At 42.7% G+C, this 18,103-nt stretch overlaps 2 protein-coding genes across 5 annotated transcripts in view; one reads left to right on the forward strand and one right to left on the reverse strand.

The window, feature by feature from the left end:
• The window catches only part of CDH23 (cadherin related 23), a 498,190-nt gene that overhangs the window by 74,734 nt on the left and 405,353 nt on the right, over positions 1 to 18,103 (reverse strand). The gene's annotated exons all lie outside the window — the stretch shown is intronic.
• The window catches only part of VSIR (V-set immunoregulatory receptor), a 50,885-nt gene that overhangs the window by 20,787 nt on the left and 11,995 nt on the right, over positions 1 to 18,103 (forward strand). For 3 of the 4 annotated variants that reach the window (XM_077821921.1, XM_077821922.1, XM_077821920.1), the window contains exons 4-5: positions 494 to 601; positions 15,577 to 15,604. In XM_077821921.1, the coding sequence (XP_077678047.1) occupies positions 494 to 601; positions 15,577 to 15,604 (136 nt within the window). Of the gene's footprint in view, positions 1 to 493; positions 602 to 4,911; positions 6,892 to 15,576; positions 15,605 to 18,103 lie in introns of those variants that run through there. The other variant, XM_077821923.1, reaches the window with a different exon arrangement.

Raw genomic sequence — 18,103 nt, forward strand, 5'->3', positions numbered from 1 at the left:
CCACTCTCTACTCCTCCAAAGCAATGTCAAGCCTTCTGTTATGAGAAGCTTGATGGGTTACCCAGGTTTCAAGGGAGTAATGGTAGCATGCTTGCATAAGACTTCTGGGAGCATCAGTATTACAGAATGTTTCTGGGGTATCTAGAGAAAACCAGTAAATTCTGGAGGATTTCACAGACAGGAAACGGTAAGTTAAATCTTATTTCAGTGCTGAATTCCCTCATTGGCCTGTTTAATGGGTATTCAGTACAATGTTTTGCACATTGCTTGCTTTTCACTCTTGCTTTGCACTTCATGTATGAAGGGAGGCCTGAACCCACAGAACCTTTTCCTTTTTACTTCTGAATGCCTCAGCAGATGAGAGATTCCTGAGAATTAGAACTAGGAGTTTTTAATTGTTCATTGAGAAGAGGGCCTGACTTTAGGCTATGCAGTTTGAAACAGCTCTCACTGGCTCATGTATTTCACCTCTGGCTTCTTTGTTCTGTTTCAGACATCACAGCAGCTGCGCTGGCAACAGGGGCATGCATTGTGGGCATTCTCTGCTTGCCCCTCATCCTGATTCTCATTTACAAGCAGAGACAAGCAGTCAACAGCAGGCGTATGTATCAAAATGTTCCCATTCTCTCACTCCTTCCCTTTGTCACTTTTATTTCAATATCTCACTGACAGGATTAGCATTAACTGATGTTGGGATTATGTCTTCCTCGGTTCTCTCTCTTAGTTGGTTATTGCTAGATGAAGAGGACACTACACTCTGAAAGCCCTAATATCTGCACCAATGCAGAAATAAGTCTGCTCTGTCACTGAGCCTGTCAGGGGTTGAACTGAAGTTAGCCGAATGATCCCTGTCAATATTAAAGTGTGCTGTGTGGCTAAACACCCCCCTTCTCCCCCCAGTGAAAATGTATCCATTAGCCACCTGTGTGCATACACAACCAGGCCCTCTGAAGCCATTTTTGTATTGCCCATAGGAGGCATGCAGGGCTAGAACTGGCAAAGGCTCATTACCAACTCCACAGTGATGTACTGAGATGCTGACTGTGACACACTGAATCACTTGGGCATCAGGAAGATAATTCTGGTCACTCATCCTAGACCCCTATTTATCTCTGTTCCACACAGGCTTGTGTATTCTTACTGCTTCTTACTGTAATTTTACATCAGACTGTAAGCGGAAGCAAATTAAAAATGATGGGAAACCAATAAAACCTAGGGGAGGGGAACACATCCTCACATCTCCCAGTGGTTACATTTGTGCAAAAGAAATGCTAATTTGAAACTGTGGTTATGGAAAGCTGCACATACTATATATTAAAGAACTACAGCTCATCAGTTTCAGCTTCCTCCTTTACAGCTCTATGCTGTGGCCTTCATTATGTAACTTTGTTAAGCATCCTAAAGGCCAGCATTTCACATCTGGGTCTTAGCAAGCTAACAGATATGAGGTGGCGGCTGTCTAGCATGGAGAAAACAACTAGTTTATGTAAATCTCTTGGGGATTAGTGATGGGGTGGGGAACACAGATTGAGGGCAGGGCAGTTTAATAAAACTAAATATGCAACAGCATGTTTTAAAGTGTGCCTGGGTGTGGCGGGGTATTTTGATTACATGACACCAATTCTTGATCACATCAGATCTCTTACACTTTTGCATCAACATTTGCTGAAATATAGTGTTCATTTTCTTACCACCTAATTTGAGTTTCATTATGTGACAAAAATAGCTTTTCTATTCTGCTTTTCTTCTACTCAAGTGATTGAAAAAATTAGTTGCTACTATAACTTCCTTTTTAAAAAAACACTCCCTATATTCCACATTTCTATGGCAACAGAATCCTAGAGGAATGCTTCCTCCCTCCCGCCCCCTCCAGCCCTAGGAAAGCATGTAGCTCCAGGGAGGAGTTGGGACCAGGCAGGGCCTGGCTCAGACTCTTCCAGGGCTGTCACTCATTTTAATGAGCGAACAGAAAGAGACATCACCTTTTGTAGTGGTCCAGGCTTAAATTCAACCTGAAGGGCTGAAGCCCTGAGCCCCAAAAGGTGTGATAGGGGGATGGGGACTTTGAGAAATAGTTTATGAGAATTTAAACCCTGGTTGTGGTGACATTTCATCAGTCCTTGGCAAGCTGCGAAGCTGTATAGTTTCTCTGACTGAGCCAGTGGGTAACTATGTAGCTCTGACTACAATAAATTAGAGAAGTGATTTATGTTGCACAATCTGGTGAACTGTACTTAGTGAAATATAGCAGCGAGTTTCAACATCGATCTCCAGCTGAAAGGAAGGGCCTGTCTTGGTGCTTCTGTGCCACTACGTCAATAACCCTGGGTACAGGAGTTACTGCCTGCCACACGGAATACTGCCCTGTGCACAACTTGGGGTTGTTTTAAAGTGAATGGCAAAGCAAAAATGAACATTGAGTTAACAGAGACTGACTTGCTGAATGTCCCAGCTAACCAGGCTGTAGGGAGTGTTCGGTATAGAAGTAAGTTTTATCTATTTCAGTATCTTTTCTCCTGTTTCTGAAAGATCCTGAGTCACTGGACATATGCCCCAAAATGTGACATCAACAAATACCAGAAGTCTGACTGAAATCGATGCCAGCCATGGTTGTTATGATGTCACAGAACAATGCATTCGGGGATATAGTCATTGAATCAAGAAATATTATTAGGATTTGATAGGGGTGGGATGGGGAAGAAATGAATTTGAAAAGATTAGCTTAAATTCAGGGCTTTGGAGCGGAGCCCAGAGCTGGAGCACGGAGCAGTGGAGCTGCAGGTTTTTGCCTGGAATGGAGCGGAGCCGGAGCACAGAAAATCTTGACTGTTCCACTGCTCCAGTTGTTTTTTTAAATTTTCAATCCAAAATGAATGATATTTAGCAAGAAAGTCCTAAAGGTGCCAAAAAGCTTCAGATTGTATAACAATTGATATTAACGTCTACTTTACCACTTTACACAATATGTCACAGTTATTCTCACTTCGGCTGAAATCAAAATTTAATGTACAGATACAAAATTACAAAGTTTTTTGGAGATATGTTTTATTAAAGAATCAGATAATTCTCAGACATCCGGCAACACTGCAGACTGCTCCCACCCTTGTGCCAAGGTTAGGTGAGTACGTACTCGCGTAGATTAGTTAGATAGTTAGATTAGTATGTGTTGATACTTCTTTTGTAAGGGTTGATCAACGAGACGCACTGAGTGCTGCGATTACGGAAAAGTGTAACGCAAGATGGAACATTTAAGATATCACAAACAGGTATATTGCAAAAAAATAATGTTCTTGTTTATTGATATATTAAGATTTCACAAGAGATATTAACCACTTAAGCTCATTCCTCACATGGGCTCCTGTTACCGGTACATTTGTTCATTTGTACATGCTCCCGTATCACTCTGGCAGACTTATTTTATATGTCATCTGTTCAACGGTCTTTTGATAGTGTTGTTTGTAATTTTAAATTTACTGAAAAAGTTGCGTGCAGCAGGCATATAAATATACAGTAAACATTTTTGCATAAATTAGGCGTGATTTTTGTGATATATCCAGAGTGACTGGAAAATGTCCAACACAACTTTGGGGGTGAATCCTTAGGTCATTTTAAGAAAGAACGTTTCTGTGAACACGTGTCCTAAAATTCTTCCTAAGGGAGCTACAGTCCCTTCAAGGAGGTGATGAAAAGTTAATTTCTGATTAATATCTCAAAAACGCTTTAATATAAAGTAATGAAATTAGGTCTGTGTCTTAGTGTTAGTATGTGCTACCATATTACATTATCCAAAATTATTTAAACCATAGGCGTCCCAACCTGGCGGTTGGTCATTTTTATTTCATATTTCAAGAAAGGCTTGTCGTCGACTGCCCCTGGCTACGAGCAGCAATATTATGTTCCATAATAAGTTGATAATTTTGGCTTATTATGTTTAAAATTTATAGTTCCAAAGTTGAAAAATAAGTAATAAGTAAAATTGTTTGTATCGTTCTAAGCATCTAAGCAGATTAAAATTTTTAAACAGTTTTCTCGGAAACAGTTAATTATACAAATAAATTAAGAGTACCATTTTAATGTATATTTTAGCATTAAATCATATTCCAGGGTCGTATCTGTTAAATAGTCAAAGATTTAAAAAATATTAAATAAAATTGGCCCAGGCGCCCCAGTTCATGATGCCTGTAGTTTAAATAATTTTATTTGAATGATGTTGTATGATAAAACGTTGCAAATAAACTTTAACGGGAAAGCGGATTCAAATTGCAATCACAGTCCTTTTAGTAAAGAGAGCAAATTTTCGGAAATATGTTTTTCCTTCATCAGGCTGGAAACATTATACAAGACAGAACCTGTTATTTGCTCTATCTTGTATAATCTATTCAGGCTGATGAAGCAAAAACATATTTCCGAAAATTTGTTCTCTTTACTAAAAGGACTGTGCTTGCAATTTGAATCCCCTTTCCCGTTAAAGTTTATTTTCAACCTTGTAACGTGTAGCCTCATTACTTCCCAACAATTAATGTTGTAGAACAGCGATAGCACATACTAACACTACGGCACATACCAAATTTCATTGATATATCTATAGTAAAGTGTTTTTGAGATATTAATTAAAAACTTGGAAAATATTTCAAATATTTTTACCGCAAAATTTCAAAAGAAAAACTAATTTGTAATTTATAAATAAAAATTTATATTATGTATATTAAAATACTTCTTACTTCATTAAAACAGCAAGAAACATGTTAAAATATTAAAATATACTTTAATAATAATTTTGTGTAAAAAGAAAATGCGATCATTTTTGTCCAGAAAATCCAAAATAAATTCGAAGTACCTTAAGTGGTTAAGATATCACAAGCAGGTACATTATAAAAAAAATGTAATGCTTTTGTTCATTGCTGTTCGAAGATCATAACAAGAAACATTTGGACGCGGTAGCAGCACAAGAAGATTTGGCCATGGTTTCAACAAAAAAATCAAATCTGCTCCCCATGATTGATAGCCGATTTACGGAAAAGGATCTCAATGAATTTTGAATTTGAAAAGCCCAAATTTGGGCTTTTGGGAAAAGCAAAGAAGAAATTGGCAACGTGCAAGGTGGAAAAGGAAGTGAATGGCGAGCTCAAACCATGTAGCTTCAAGACAAGTGAAACAAGTGCCATGAAAAGTTTCAACCTTTGGCGGCATGTAAAAGATAACCATCCTGAAAACTATGCGGCTCTGGTTACAAAAAAGGACCAGGAAGATGAGGCGAAACAGAAATCTGACACGGCTAAACAACATTCATCTGGCTCTTTGAAAACTCCTGGAGAAAAGATTTTTTGCGGAGCTTCGTCTGAAAAGAAACCCAAAATTGAGCAAACAAAACTTGACTTATATTTGAAGTCCTCAAAGATTACAGTCACCATGGATGCCAATACTTTCTGTGAAGGGCTGATGGAAATGGTTTGCTTAAGTTCAACACCGCTCACTACCTTCAGGCTAAAGAACAAAGGATTCCAAAAATTGCAGGTGAAATGGGTCGGCAGCTTGGCATTTCAACAGGGCACGATGTGGTTCGTCATTTAGTTGTCAGCACAGCTGAGTCTGGTCGCGAAGAGCTCAAAGAAAGCTTTGGAGCAAAAACTGTGCTACCTGAAAATGGATGCGGCAACCCGTGGAAACAGAAATTTCCTTGCAATCAATGCTCAGTACTGCGAAGAAGGAAAAGATAAAGCTGTGGTAAAAACCTTGGACATAATTGACACTGAAGCGTCACAATTCTTCGTGCATGAAAAGTCAAGTAAAAGCTATTTTAGAAAAAATTGGGATCAGTGAAATGCTAGTGCTGAGCATCTGCGTTGACAATGCAGCAAACACGACGTGTGCCGTCAAAAATTTAAGCAAGGACAATGAAACCATTTCTACCTCTGAGAACAGGGATGTGGACAGAACTGAAGCTATTTTGCCTGATGAAGGAACTAAGGGAATGGATGAAATCGAACTCAACATGGATACTGCTGCGCAATGGGTTAATGATCCTAGCCTCATACTTCCAACATGGCTTCGTGAGGACGACTCAAAAGTCCAACTGATGAGGTGTGGTATTCCCACTCTTCAGTTGGCAATCTGGGATGGACTGAACAAAGAATATGCGAAGAAATTTCGAGCAAAAATTCGACAAGTCGTTGTCAAACTACGAACCCCAAGTATTTGAAGTGTTCCGCTTGATCTACATGGGATAACTCAATCATTGGATACTGTGACTTGCTGGGGTTCAACATTTGCAATGATTGATCGGCTTCTCGTTTTTCAATCTGACTGTGAACAAGTGGCTGCTGCTGGAACAAGAGAACTCAAGTTAACAAAAGCTGAATGGGACGAAGTGAAGAACCTGCGAGACCTCTTGGCAAAGCCAGATCAAACAACTGTGAATCTTCAAGCTGTCAATGTAACCCCGGGAGTTTTAATGAAGGAATGGCAAAAACTGTCAAAATTCTTGCAAGAAAATGGTGGACAAATTGCAGAAGGAATTCTATCCTCCATGCAGAAACACGAAGAGAAGCTTTTTGACAATATTAATTTCCTTGCTGGAATTTATGTTGACCCATGATATCAGATTCTTCTTACCTCAAAGGAAATACCAAAGGCAAAGGAAGGGCTCCTTGATATTGCTCAACGACTCGAAAAACAAAATCTATTGCTACATTTGAACTAGGTGAAAGAGGTTGAAGAAAATGAAACACAACAAAAGGAGTCATCAACAATCGAATATGCGGTTTCAGAAAGTTCACATCCTTCAGAAATAGCAGGCTGTTCTCAAACTTTCGTCTCCACTCTGAACTTGTTCGAGCGTCCATCCCTGAGACGTCTTCAACCATCACAGGTAAATGGAGATAATTCAAGCACCAATTCTTCAGGAGATGATGCCTTCGAAAAGGAATTGGATAAACAAGAAAGACACCGGCGAGTTTCTACGATTCATAATTGTAATGAAGCATTATTCGGGAGAAACTTTTGGGAAGATTGTGAGGCGATGGAGTCTATTGGTAGGCTAAAAGTTAAGTCTGTTTTTGAGGCCATTCACAGCTACCTACCCCACATTCAGGCTGCCTGTAGAATTGCTTTAAGCATGCCAACAACTCAAGCTAGTATAGAGCGACTATTTTCGGCTTTAAAGTTAATTTTAAATGATTTGCAGCAGGCTATGAAAGATTACTTGATTCCTGCAATAATTTTTTACAGAATGAATTATGAATGATTCTAGTTTGTATAATTGTTGCTGACATTTAAATTGTTTTAAAAGTCTGAATAAAAATAATGTTTTTTCAAAATTACAGTATGCACTTTTTTATTTAGTTAAAAATTAATTTGAGTCAGAGCGCGGAGTGGAGTTGGAGTGGGGAGCTGGAGCAGTCACTATTCATGCCGGAGCGGAGCTGGAGCGGAGCAATTCAAAAATTTGATTGCTCCAAATCCCTGCTTAAATTTATTTCTTTGCTGAATGCTCCCCCACAACTATGCTCCATTTGGGACTGAAATCTGAATTTAATTTGGGTCAACTTTTGCTTTGCAAGCCACCTTTAAGCAGAGGTCCAGGAGAAAGGGTATGAAGCAATGACAGAACAAACTGACTGGGGAAGGGGTCTTGTGATGGGTACAGCATAAACACCCCTCACAAAACAAGGTAGTATGAATGCTCATCCACAAATGTAGCATACAAAGGCAGAATGTAATGGACATGCATGTAGGCTAAAGAGGGGAAAACGTTTCATAACTGGTCACTAGACAAATGTTGCCCCCTTTCCTGTATGTGTATTGTCCACAAAACGCAGTGCAATCTCCCAATTACTCAACATTAGTGAACAGAATTCTCAGGGCCCGATAGCCCATTGCCCTTGTGTGGGTGCATGACAGGGGGAGGGCACCTGGATCCTTCCCACTCCCACACAATTACAGTCCCTGCCTTTGGCAGGAATCAGAAGGACTGCGTCTTCTGTGTGCTCCCAGGGAGATGCAGCATCCCAAAGGGAGCACGGGAAGGCAGAAAGGAGGCAGGGCCAGGAACGTGCACTCTCACTGAACTGCGAAAACTAGCTACTACCATCTTGAGGAAATTTGGGGCTGAAAGAATCTTAGCAATTAGAGGTTGTACAAAACAAATTAATAAGGAGAATGCTCTGCCTCCCAAATAACATATCAGCGTCTTACTCAGGGCAGGGGTAGGGGAATGTGAATCCACAACAGCAGCTTCCAAAGTCATGTCTGGAGGAACAGTTCAACAAGATAAATTCTCTAAAGTTCCCTTGGGTTTTGCAAATTCACTGTTCCTTCCATTCTTTGGACTTTCCTGAACCTGACTTGGAGTTAGGACTGTAAGCAAAAGCATGAACACCTTAATTAAGCTCAGAACAGAAGATATCTGCCAACAACCGGACACGGCAGTTGTTCATACAGCAAATATGTTTTCTTGGCATTCTCACTTAATGAATCATAGAATATCAGGGTTGGAAGGGACCTCAGGAGGTCATCTAGTCCAACCCCCTGCTCAAAACAGAACTAATCACCAATTTTTGGCCCAGATCCCTAAATGGACCCATCAAGGATTGAACTCACAATGCTGGGTTTAGCAGGCCAGTGCTCAAACCACTGAGCTATCCCTCCCCCGTAGCTATAGTTTTGAGGAATATTTGGAACTACAGTAAGTTAAGGAGGGCCTTACAGTTTTCTGTTTCCAAACTATGCAGATAGCCTATTTGGAAGGGAGGTATGTTGACACTGAGAGACATAATTGTCTTTGTCCATGTGGGTCTGTCCACGTCGAAGACTTACCACACTATTTATTGACTTGTAACCTATACTGCTACCTGAGAAACAAATGGTTATCTCTATTCCTGGCCCAGATGCCTTCTACAACATCACCTCAGATATGAGGATTCTTCCTATGTAGTGCAAGTGTTTCAATCATACATGCTGTTACTCTATTTGCCTGGTTGGCCATAAAAATAAGAAGGTATATCGATGAAAGGCTACTTTTGACCTCAATGAAGTAATGTACTCCAGTCCTAATATTAATTTAAATCTTACTTTTGTATATCGTTTTAGGGCTGGTGATTTTAAAGGTGTAATTGATTTTAAGGAAGTGTTAATCTTGTGTTTTTAAAATTTGTATCTTTTTTGGAGCTGCGCCAATTTAAAATTTTTATTATTCATTGTATTATAGCCAATGGCCTACAGCTAAGATGCTATATTAAAAAACTTCAGACTAGCACCATGCTAAAGGGAGATAGTTGCCTACAAGGTCCCTCTGTGCACCTATGAGTCTAGAACAGAAACATGCCTCCGCAACTGTCCTTTGAGAGAGTGTGGCTCTGCACAGTCCCCCATGCATGGCAGTTTTCCCCGAAATGGTAGAACTTAGCTCTTGTTCTCAAGTATGTTCTGTGAGAATTTGTTGTTCAAAATCCTTTTTGTTTTGAATTAATACATAGGGGCACCGATACCCGGGTGACAGGCCCTATGGGATTATATCAGGGTGGTAGCACCACTCTAGATAAGGGTGAGACTATTTACTGTCTGACAGATAATTTTTTTCAGTGGCCTAAAATCCACAGGCACACCCAGATTTCTTTGAAATTTGCTATGCTTCTTCAGGGTTTTGGGTAGAGTTAGTGTTCAAAGTTTGGGGTCATTTGGGCAAGGGGCTCCAGAGATACAGCTCTTCTTTAAAAAGAAAAAAAAAAGGCATCAAATATTTACAGTTATTACAGCTTGCACACACCTGGAGCTCAAACTATGGCTCTGATCCTCCCAAAATGATACCTCCTGTTCAGGTTTGATCTCAATTAGTGCCTGGGGCCCACTGCCCCACAAAATTATAAAAGTTATTCAAGGTAAAAGTTGGCTCAACAGTGTGGCTCGAGTCAAGCTGAAGAGCCAGAGAAAGTCATTTGTGCATATGCAGCAGGTCTGGTGCTCTGTTGGTGGCTGAAGGTGATGTGCTGTGGCCACTGAACCTGAACTGCATTCATGTACTGTAAGGATGAATCATGCCTTTGGCAGCATTCTGAGAATATTTTGTTTGACCCAAAACAATATTTGTCCCCCAACTTTTCAGTTTGCTAAAAATGTCAAAAAAAATCATTTTGGGTCAGCCTGAAACTATTTTTCAGTATGGTTGACAAATTGAAAAAAAATCTCATAGCTCTATACACAGGTGACCCACAATCACACCCCTTCACTAGCATCAATTTCTTAAAAAACCCAGAACAAAAATAACAGAAATTCACTGCCCAAAAGCTTCATTAATACAGACTTAAGTTTGACTGGCAATATCTTGTACCCTTCCAGAACATCAAATGTACCTATACTGAAACTCCAGAAATAAAAGAAAATATTTCATCCAACAAAGTTAAGGTGCATGCCATGGCTACCACACAACCTCAGTGCTGCTCTCCTGTAGCTAGCAATGCTGCCACAACAAACAGATAGAAAGAATGACTCAGGCAGCTCCTGCCAGTGAGTTTCATTGCGGGAACACTCGTGAGAAGAGAGCACAGAGGGGTGTGTACACAGAGCCAAAGCCAAATGTTCTAAAATCCAAATGAATCATTTGGAATTGTTATCACAGTATTTGCCCAGCTTTTTCCACCTCCACCACACTCTTACACAAAACACACTGAACATACATGATCGCATGCCTACAGGCATGAAAACATTTGCACACAGGCCTTCACACGTGCATGTGCAGCATATACATCTGTACTCATACATAGCCAGTTCACACATGCAGTAATTATGTACATACTTGTATGCACAATATCTACTGGAGTTGTATGAACTTGTGCATATATACAAGTGTCTGAACAAAGAGTTTTACTGGATGAGGCTCTCTGGAAACCTTTGTTAAAATCCTCCCCCTGCCCATTTAAAGGGAGGAGTGAGATGATTTCGCTGTCTGTGAATGAGTTCACTATCCCTGCCAGAGGTCACTAATTCCTGGGGGTTATAAAAGTACTTCTGAAGAGCAAGTATTTTGAAACTGGAATACACCAGACTGCACCAAGTCTCAAGTATTTTTTTTATTTTTTTTTTAATCTCAGAGATGATATCCCCCTGATATCTCATTAGGCCTTTAGTCCCACCTTTATTACCAATACATTGCTCAGGAGCAGAGTATGAATATTTATAGTATGTGCATTTAATATAAAGTGTGCTTGTCAAGAGGTATTGCATTTTCAGTGTGGTCATGAGAAAGTGTTTTGTGTTTTTTTTAAAATGGGAAAACAAATAGATTTCCCTGTCTGGCACCACTATTTTTTGCATGGCCATGCAACTAGGGGACATGAAGTTTACCGCAGGCTAAGGGCATAAATATTTTAGGGCCCCCCTTATTAAAATATTACCTGCATATGCACAGATAAATGCATGGCTGGCCTTAGGGAAAATGGCACTCTGGAAGAATTTATATTTTGGTGCCATTTCTTTGAGTTTGAGAACAGCAGTGTGGAGCACAGGGAGCAAGGATCAGCTCCTGGCCCCGGAGCTCGGCTGCACAGGGAGGAATTTCTGAGCCTGGGGGCTCCCCTGGTCATACACCCCCGGTCACCTAACAGGAGGAGAGCAGGTGCGCGGGCAAGGGCAGGGGGACCAGTGTCTGGCCCGCTGTCTCCCAGGAGCAAGCCCTGCTGCCTGCCCCTTCCCACCAGGCTGGCAACTGCAGGTAGCATCACCTGCCCCTTGCCCAGCTGGCCCTTGGCTCCAGCTCCTGGCCCGCCCGCACTCACCCCTGCCCCAGCAGCCCAGGCCTGCCAGCTTGTGGCACTTGGAAGGCAGTCCCTGGCCCTATCGCCCACCTGTAAAGTTGGCCGTGGATAAATACATTATATAGAGCATTATTTCTCAAACTGGGGTCTGCGAGAGTACTCCAGGGGGTCTGCAGGCCCTGCTGACCAACTCTTCCCCCTTCCTCCCAGCGCCTCCTGCATGCTGGGGAACAGTTGTTCAGTGGTGTGCAGGAGGCGCTGTGAGGGAGGGGGGGGAGCGGGAACGGGGCGTGCTTGGGGGAGAGGGTGGAAAGAGGTAGGAAAGAGGAGGAGCAGGGGTGGAGCAGTGGCAGGAAGAGGTGGGGTAGGGCTTTGGGGAAGGGGTGGAGTGTGGGTGGGGCCTGGGGCTGAGCAGAGGACTTGAGGGTCTGTGAAAAATTGTATATAAAAATGGGGGTCCTCGGGTTGCTACAGTTTGAAAACTGCTGGTATAGAGCATGCACCCAGGTACAAACAAGACTGCAGTAGCCCAGCTGCAACCTTGTTTCACACTGTGCTAACTTCAGAAACAGAAGGCCCCACTCTTCAGAACTAACAACACAGTAAACCACAAACATCAGGGCCTCTCATTTCCTTTGAGTTCAAGAGGTGGCAGTTGAACACTGGAGACTTTAAGATCTGAAGATATCAATGAACAAAACAAAAAAAAACAAAACAAAAAAACCCACGAATACTATAATGCAGAATATCCCTCCTCTTCTCCCCCTCCTAAGCTGGTTTTATGTCCTGTGGAGCTCCAAGCAATTTGAGACTCCAGATTACTGAGTGAGGGGAGGAAGATCAGGACATGAGTTGCCTTCCTCGGAGGGGCAGAATCTGCAAGGCTGGGCAGTGCTCCAAGCAGTTTGTTTATTTGTGCGTAAAGTATGTGCAAGCCCCATTCCACACACCTCCAACCCATTCTGTATGCAAAGATTTCCCCCCTCACCTCAGTGCAGAAAATCAGGATATTAAATTGGATCCTAGCAAATGTAATCTACTCCTTCATTCTTGGATCTGCATTTCAACTTGTCCCTTCCCATCACTCTCTTTATTCCAGGCTTTCATTGAGCAGAGTTTCCTTCTAGCCAGATTGATACTTAGCACAGCATCCTGTCTTTCTCAACAAGTGTGGCTCAAATTCTCTTACAAAGCTGCCACTAATCCCAGAGCCAGAAGAGGTCACACGACAGCAATGAGTACACTCCTCTATGCTAGGGCAAGGTGAGGGGGAGTGGTAGATGTTTCAGGTCACTCCTGAACATAGATCTTCCCATCAATGGCACTGCTGCAGAGTCATGCTATTGTTATAGCAGGTGGAAATACGGCGACAGCTGCACTTTAAATTAAGCCGCTGGAGTTGGGATTCTTGAGAGCTGGTGAAAACAATAGTTAATGTGATGAATCTTGCATCATGGAATTAGAGCACAAAACTTTCAGGGTTAATACTAGGAAATATGCCTGCCACAATCCAATCCTACAAGCCTGCAGAACGCTCACTGAATGGAAGATCAGGGACTGAAATGGAATGGGCAGGATGGGGCCCAGGAGTCAGCCCACTTAAACTGAGAGAGGGAAGAATGGATCGACAGATGGGAGAAAGGGAAGGATAAGAGCAATGAGAAATGAACAGGGAAGAGGCACAGAAAGCTAGACAAAAGGAGACATAGTAAGAGAGAGAAACTAAGAGGAGAAACTGAGAGAAATACTGATTGCTCTTATGACAAAGTGCTACAGCTGTGACACTGGATGTATAATGATATCCACTCCATTTTCATTGCACTAAGGAATTCCAGTCATGAAATCATCTGCAGCAGAGCCAAACATCACTCCTGCTCTATATTTATTGCGGACAATTAACCAGGTGTAAAGGTCATGCTAGTTTAAAACAGAGGAGCTCCTCTACTCACGTCTTTATGGAAAAGAGACCTTTTGTTGGGGCTTTGTCACAGGGATTGAAAGCAATGTCCAAAAGCAGCAGTACATTTGTGAGAAAAACCTTCTGAGGGAGTGAATGCTGCTTCAGAAGGCAGCTGTGTGTCAGCGAAGTGAACGTTCCCCTCAGTCCCAGGGGAGCTCTCTGCAGAGTCTGTACAGCTTGCCTTGCACACCTACATGGCCACACTGCACAGAGCCTATACAGATGTGACACGCAAGGGGCACAGAGTGTGAATTCTCCCATAAAACTGGCAGCGTAGGCCAAGCCTCTGCTCTGTTGATGTTACTATGATCTGGAGACTAAACAGTAGTAATAGTGATGTCACTAGTCCTAATATTCCTCCTATTAATAGGGATGGTGCTGAAATAATTGATGTTGAAGTCAACTTTATTAACACTAATACTGACATTACTAAAATCGGGTCAATCCTGTAGTCCAAGCTCAGACAAAATTCCTGTTGATGCCATGAGCCTGTTGAGAGCATGGCCAAATTGTGAGACTCTCTCACCAATAAGCCCTAATGGAAGAATACTGTAAGATGCAAGTGCCTTGAAAAGATGGCTCTAATTGGTACAGTTGAATGCCAGTGCCGCTGAATCAGAATTTGCTTTGACTTAGTTTTCCTAAGGAAATCAGCAGCTGTGTTGTGTTTGCACGGAGCATGAACTGCGTACCCCCACCCTAAGAAATATGAGCCTACTACAGAAATCAAATCCAAAACAAAACGCCAGAAAGCCCCCCCACTACCTAGAACGTCCACACAAGAATCATCAAGGGGGTCACTCTCCTTATCTGGATGCTTTCCATTACGACAACCTTGTTACACTGCCCACAGAAAGTGCTGTGTTCAAAGGTTAACACCAAAGAAACTCAGCTGTTTATACCTGTCTGTGCCTGGATAGCAGAGAGTTCATGCCTTCTGAAAAGGGCACCAGCAAGCTTTGGAGAAAGGGTTCATGCATTATGAGCCCCTCTTCTCCTCTGGAGTCCGCATGTTCAAAACACGAATGAGATCAGAAGCAGAATGAGAGCTTGGCGAGCTCAGGCTGCTCCATAGCAACTATGTGTTGCTTTTACAAGTTGACAGGGTTCCTCCACCTCATGACAATGCAGGGTTGAAATCCAAGAGAGCTCTGCAAGTCAGAGTCAAGGTCCATTAGTAAAGCTGTAGAAGGATGCAGGAGGAGCTGCAGGTCAGTGTTGTGTCAGTGGGATAAAAAGGCTGGTGCTATGACTGCTTCCACTTTTATTCATCTTTAAAACATTTTAATGAAGAAGGAAATGAAAGAGGAAACAGGAAACAGCTCCTGGCAAGCTCCAGAGCACTCGATTTGGTATCCATTTTCCAGATGAATTGGCAGTTTCCGTTCCCCTAGTCCAAACCACCAAATCACAGATTTATGAGAACAGTAAAAGTTGCGCAGGAAAACAAAAAACAAGCTAATTAGTGAAGAGGAAAGGAAAGGAACTTGAGGACTTAACCACTCATGTGCTGCACTTGGGAGCACCTCATTTCTATTGTATTGCATTGCCTAGTGCTTCAGTTTCAGCAATGCATTCTGGTCACCGTGGCTAGGGCTGGAATACGTCCCCACACATAATCCTTTCACTGCTGATGGAACATGCCCATGTCCTAGCCTTTTGTGTGTAACATAGAACTGTATATCTGACACCTTACATGAGAGCCCTGGGCAACTGTCTCAGCTACAAAGCAGCAAGAGTGCTCACCTTTAGAAGGAAACTATGCAGACAGATTTCTGAATTTGCAGCGTTAACATTTTTGCCGTGAAATCTGATAGCAACAGTTGTTTTTTATTACTATAATAAAAGCATTTTTTTGTCTTTTTGCAGGTGCTCATGAACTTGTAAGAATGGAGAGGTGAGGAAATCTTAAGTCTTTCCATTTTTCACTAGCCTGTTCATGCTCCCTTCCCTCCTTGTGACCCTGGAAATGGCCTGCTTTTCCTCTCCTTCCTCTGATAATGACCTAAACTCTAGGTTGGCAGATTGCTGGTGACACTGGGCTGTACTGACATCCTTAGCATAGTGGTAGGGATGATGGAGAATCCACATTTAGATAACTGCCCCACTACCACAAACTTCTCCTCCTTCTTCCCAAATGGAAACTACCTACTTCTTTTGTAACCCTGTCATGTGAGAGTCAGAATCTCCCTGCACCATGGAAGCTCCCAAATCCCCACTGCTAAGGCTTCAAGGTATGAGAATGAGATGTCAAGGACATGTGAGGCCTCCAGGCTCCAGTATGGTACAATGGCTTGGCTCCTGGACCAAACAAAAGGGAGAAAAGGAAGAGGACAGAGGGGGAGACACAGAATGTGAACAGCATTAGAAGTAGTGCTGACTCTCTCAATTTCATCGAGTCTCTGATGATTTTGGGGTGTTGTTTTTTCTTTTTAAACAAGTCTGCCAACTGACTTATTTTCCCTTGCTCAAAATGGCCACCATTTCCTATTGCTGAAGCCAGCAAGATGGCCACCATTTCCCTCCTGTCTATCTGCATGTGGCAGCTAGGCTGCCCTTCATAATATTGGCTTCCACCTCCCATTTAGGCTGACAAGACAGCAAGTGTCACAAATCGGGACAGGAGGTGGTGGTGGTCGTGGTGGGGGGTAATAGGTGCCTATGTGAGAAAAAGACCCCAAAATTGGGACTGTCCCTATAAAAATCGGGACATCTTGTCACCCTACTCCCATTGTTTCTTCCAGTGAGACTGAACTTAAGCCCTGCCCACAGGCAAAATGGCTACCACTCCCTAGTTCAGGGAGCTGGCCAGGACACAGGGAATATAAGGAGCAGAAAAGACCCTGTGAAAGGTGAATGGGGAAAGTGAGGAGGAGCAAGGTGCTGGGGGAGCAGTAAGCGGATTTAGGGGATGCAGGAGGATGCAAGGGGAAGGAGGGAAGCCTTGGAGGTGCAGAGGATAGTGATGGGCATGGGAATGGAGGGGATAGACTCGCAGCTCCCCAGCCTGGGGGCAGTGGTGGGGAAGAGGAGTCCCATCAAGCAGCCAGGGGAAGGCAGTGTTGCCAAGTCTTGTGGACTGATCTGGAGTCATAGGATTTTGGCACCTGCAGGAGGAGCTCTTGCAGTGACCCGAGAAGCCCACCCCCCTCCCCAATCCTTCAATTTTCAGGGCTGGGCATGTGGGCAGAGCTCTGTGCAAGAGCCTCAGGACTGGGGATACAGATCTGCTCCACCACTGGGACCTGCCTTCAGGTATGGCCTTATAGCAGAGTGAGGGACCTGGGGCAGTGGGAGGCAGGGAAGTAGTGCTGCTGGAAACCAGGCAGAGGAGAAACCTAGGGGCAGGGGAGGAGAGTAGTCAGGTACTGCTGAGTCCCAGCTGGAGAAGTCTGGGGCAGCAGGAGTCAGGGAAGCATTGCTGCTGGATCAGCAATAGGAATTTGATAGCAGTTCCCCTGTCTTAGGGGTGAGGAGCGAGTGAGGGGAGTACATCTGAGCAATGGGGATAGGAGTCCATTTGTGTGTTCATCAAAGGTTGACTTTTCAACCTGAAATAACAACACACACACACACACTGGCAGAGGAATTAAAAAGACAGACTATAAAATATTATTTGATTTTAAAAAAAATCATGGTTTTGGGTGCTCCGACTCGAGATTTTTTATTTCTTGTGTTTGGCAATACTGCATTAGGCTGTGGGAAGAAAGAAGGACAAGGACCTGGGGTCACAGTGACTAATCAGAGGCGTTGTTGACAACAGATATCAGTTGTGTCTTTCTCTTGATCTGTTAGTACAGACTAAGCCAAACTATATTCATCACCTATTATAGAAAGTGTGGTTGACGTCTTGATCTACAAGAGGAGTAAATACAGTATCCACCCCCACTACCTTTTATTTTAATGCTTGCTTCCTGGCTTTTCATTTTGAACTCTGGTAGCGTGCGGACGGCATTCTTCATCCCCACTCTCCTACATGCATAACTCTCCCACTACCCCTCATCTGGCCCTGTGACAGATTTCCTACTTTTTCATTTTAAAAGTCTCATCAACTTGGGCCAGACAAGCCTTGACTAAAAGGCTAAACCTGTTGCCTGCCCTATTGAGCTGTTTCAAGCAGTAGCTGAAACTGGCAGAATAAATCAGAAACTGAAATGAAAATGCAAATTAACCTTGGTTTTGTTTATTGACATTGATGGAACCTCAAAGGACATCTGGCCACTTTGGCCTTAAAATAAACAACACCTCTCATAGTGGAGGAAACATAAGGAAGAAACAGTTAAACAAAAATTAAACACATATGTAACCCACACACCTCCTGGGTGTGGTGTTCTGTCCTATCTAGTGGCACCAAGACAAGAGACAGAGAAAGAAAGAAAAAAGTCTGCTCTACAGC

Source organism: Eretmochelys imbricata, chromosome 7, assembly GCF_965152235.1.
Source record: "Eretmochelys imbricata isolate rEreImb1 chromosome 7, rEreImb1.hap1, whole genome shotgun sequence".
Classification (NCBI taxonomy): domain Eukaryota; kingdom Metazoa; phylum Chordata; order Testudines; family Cheloniidae; genus Eretmochelys; species Eretmochelys imbricata.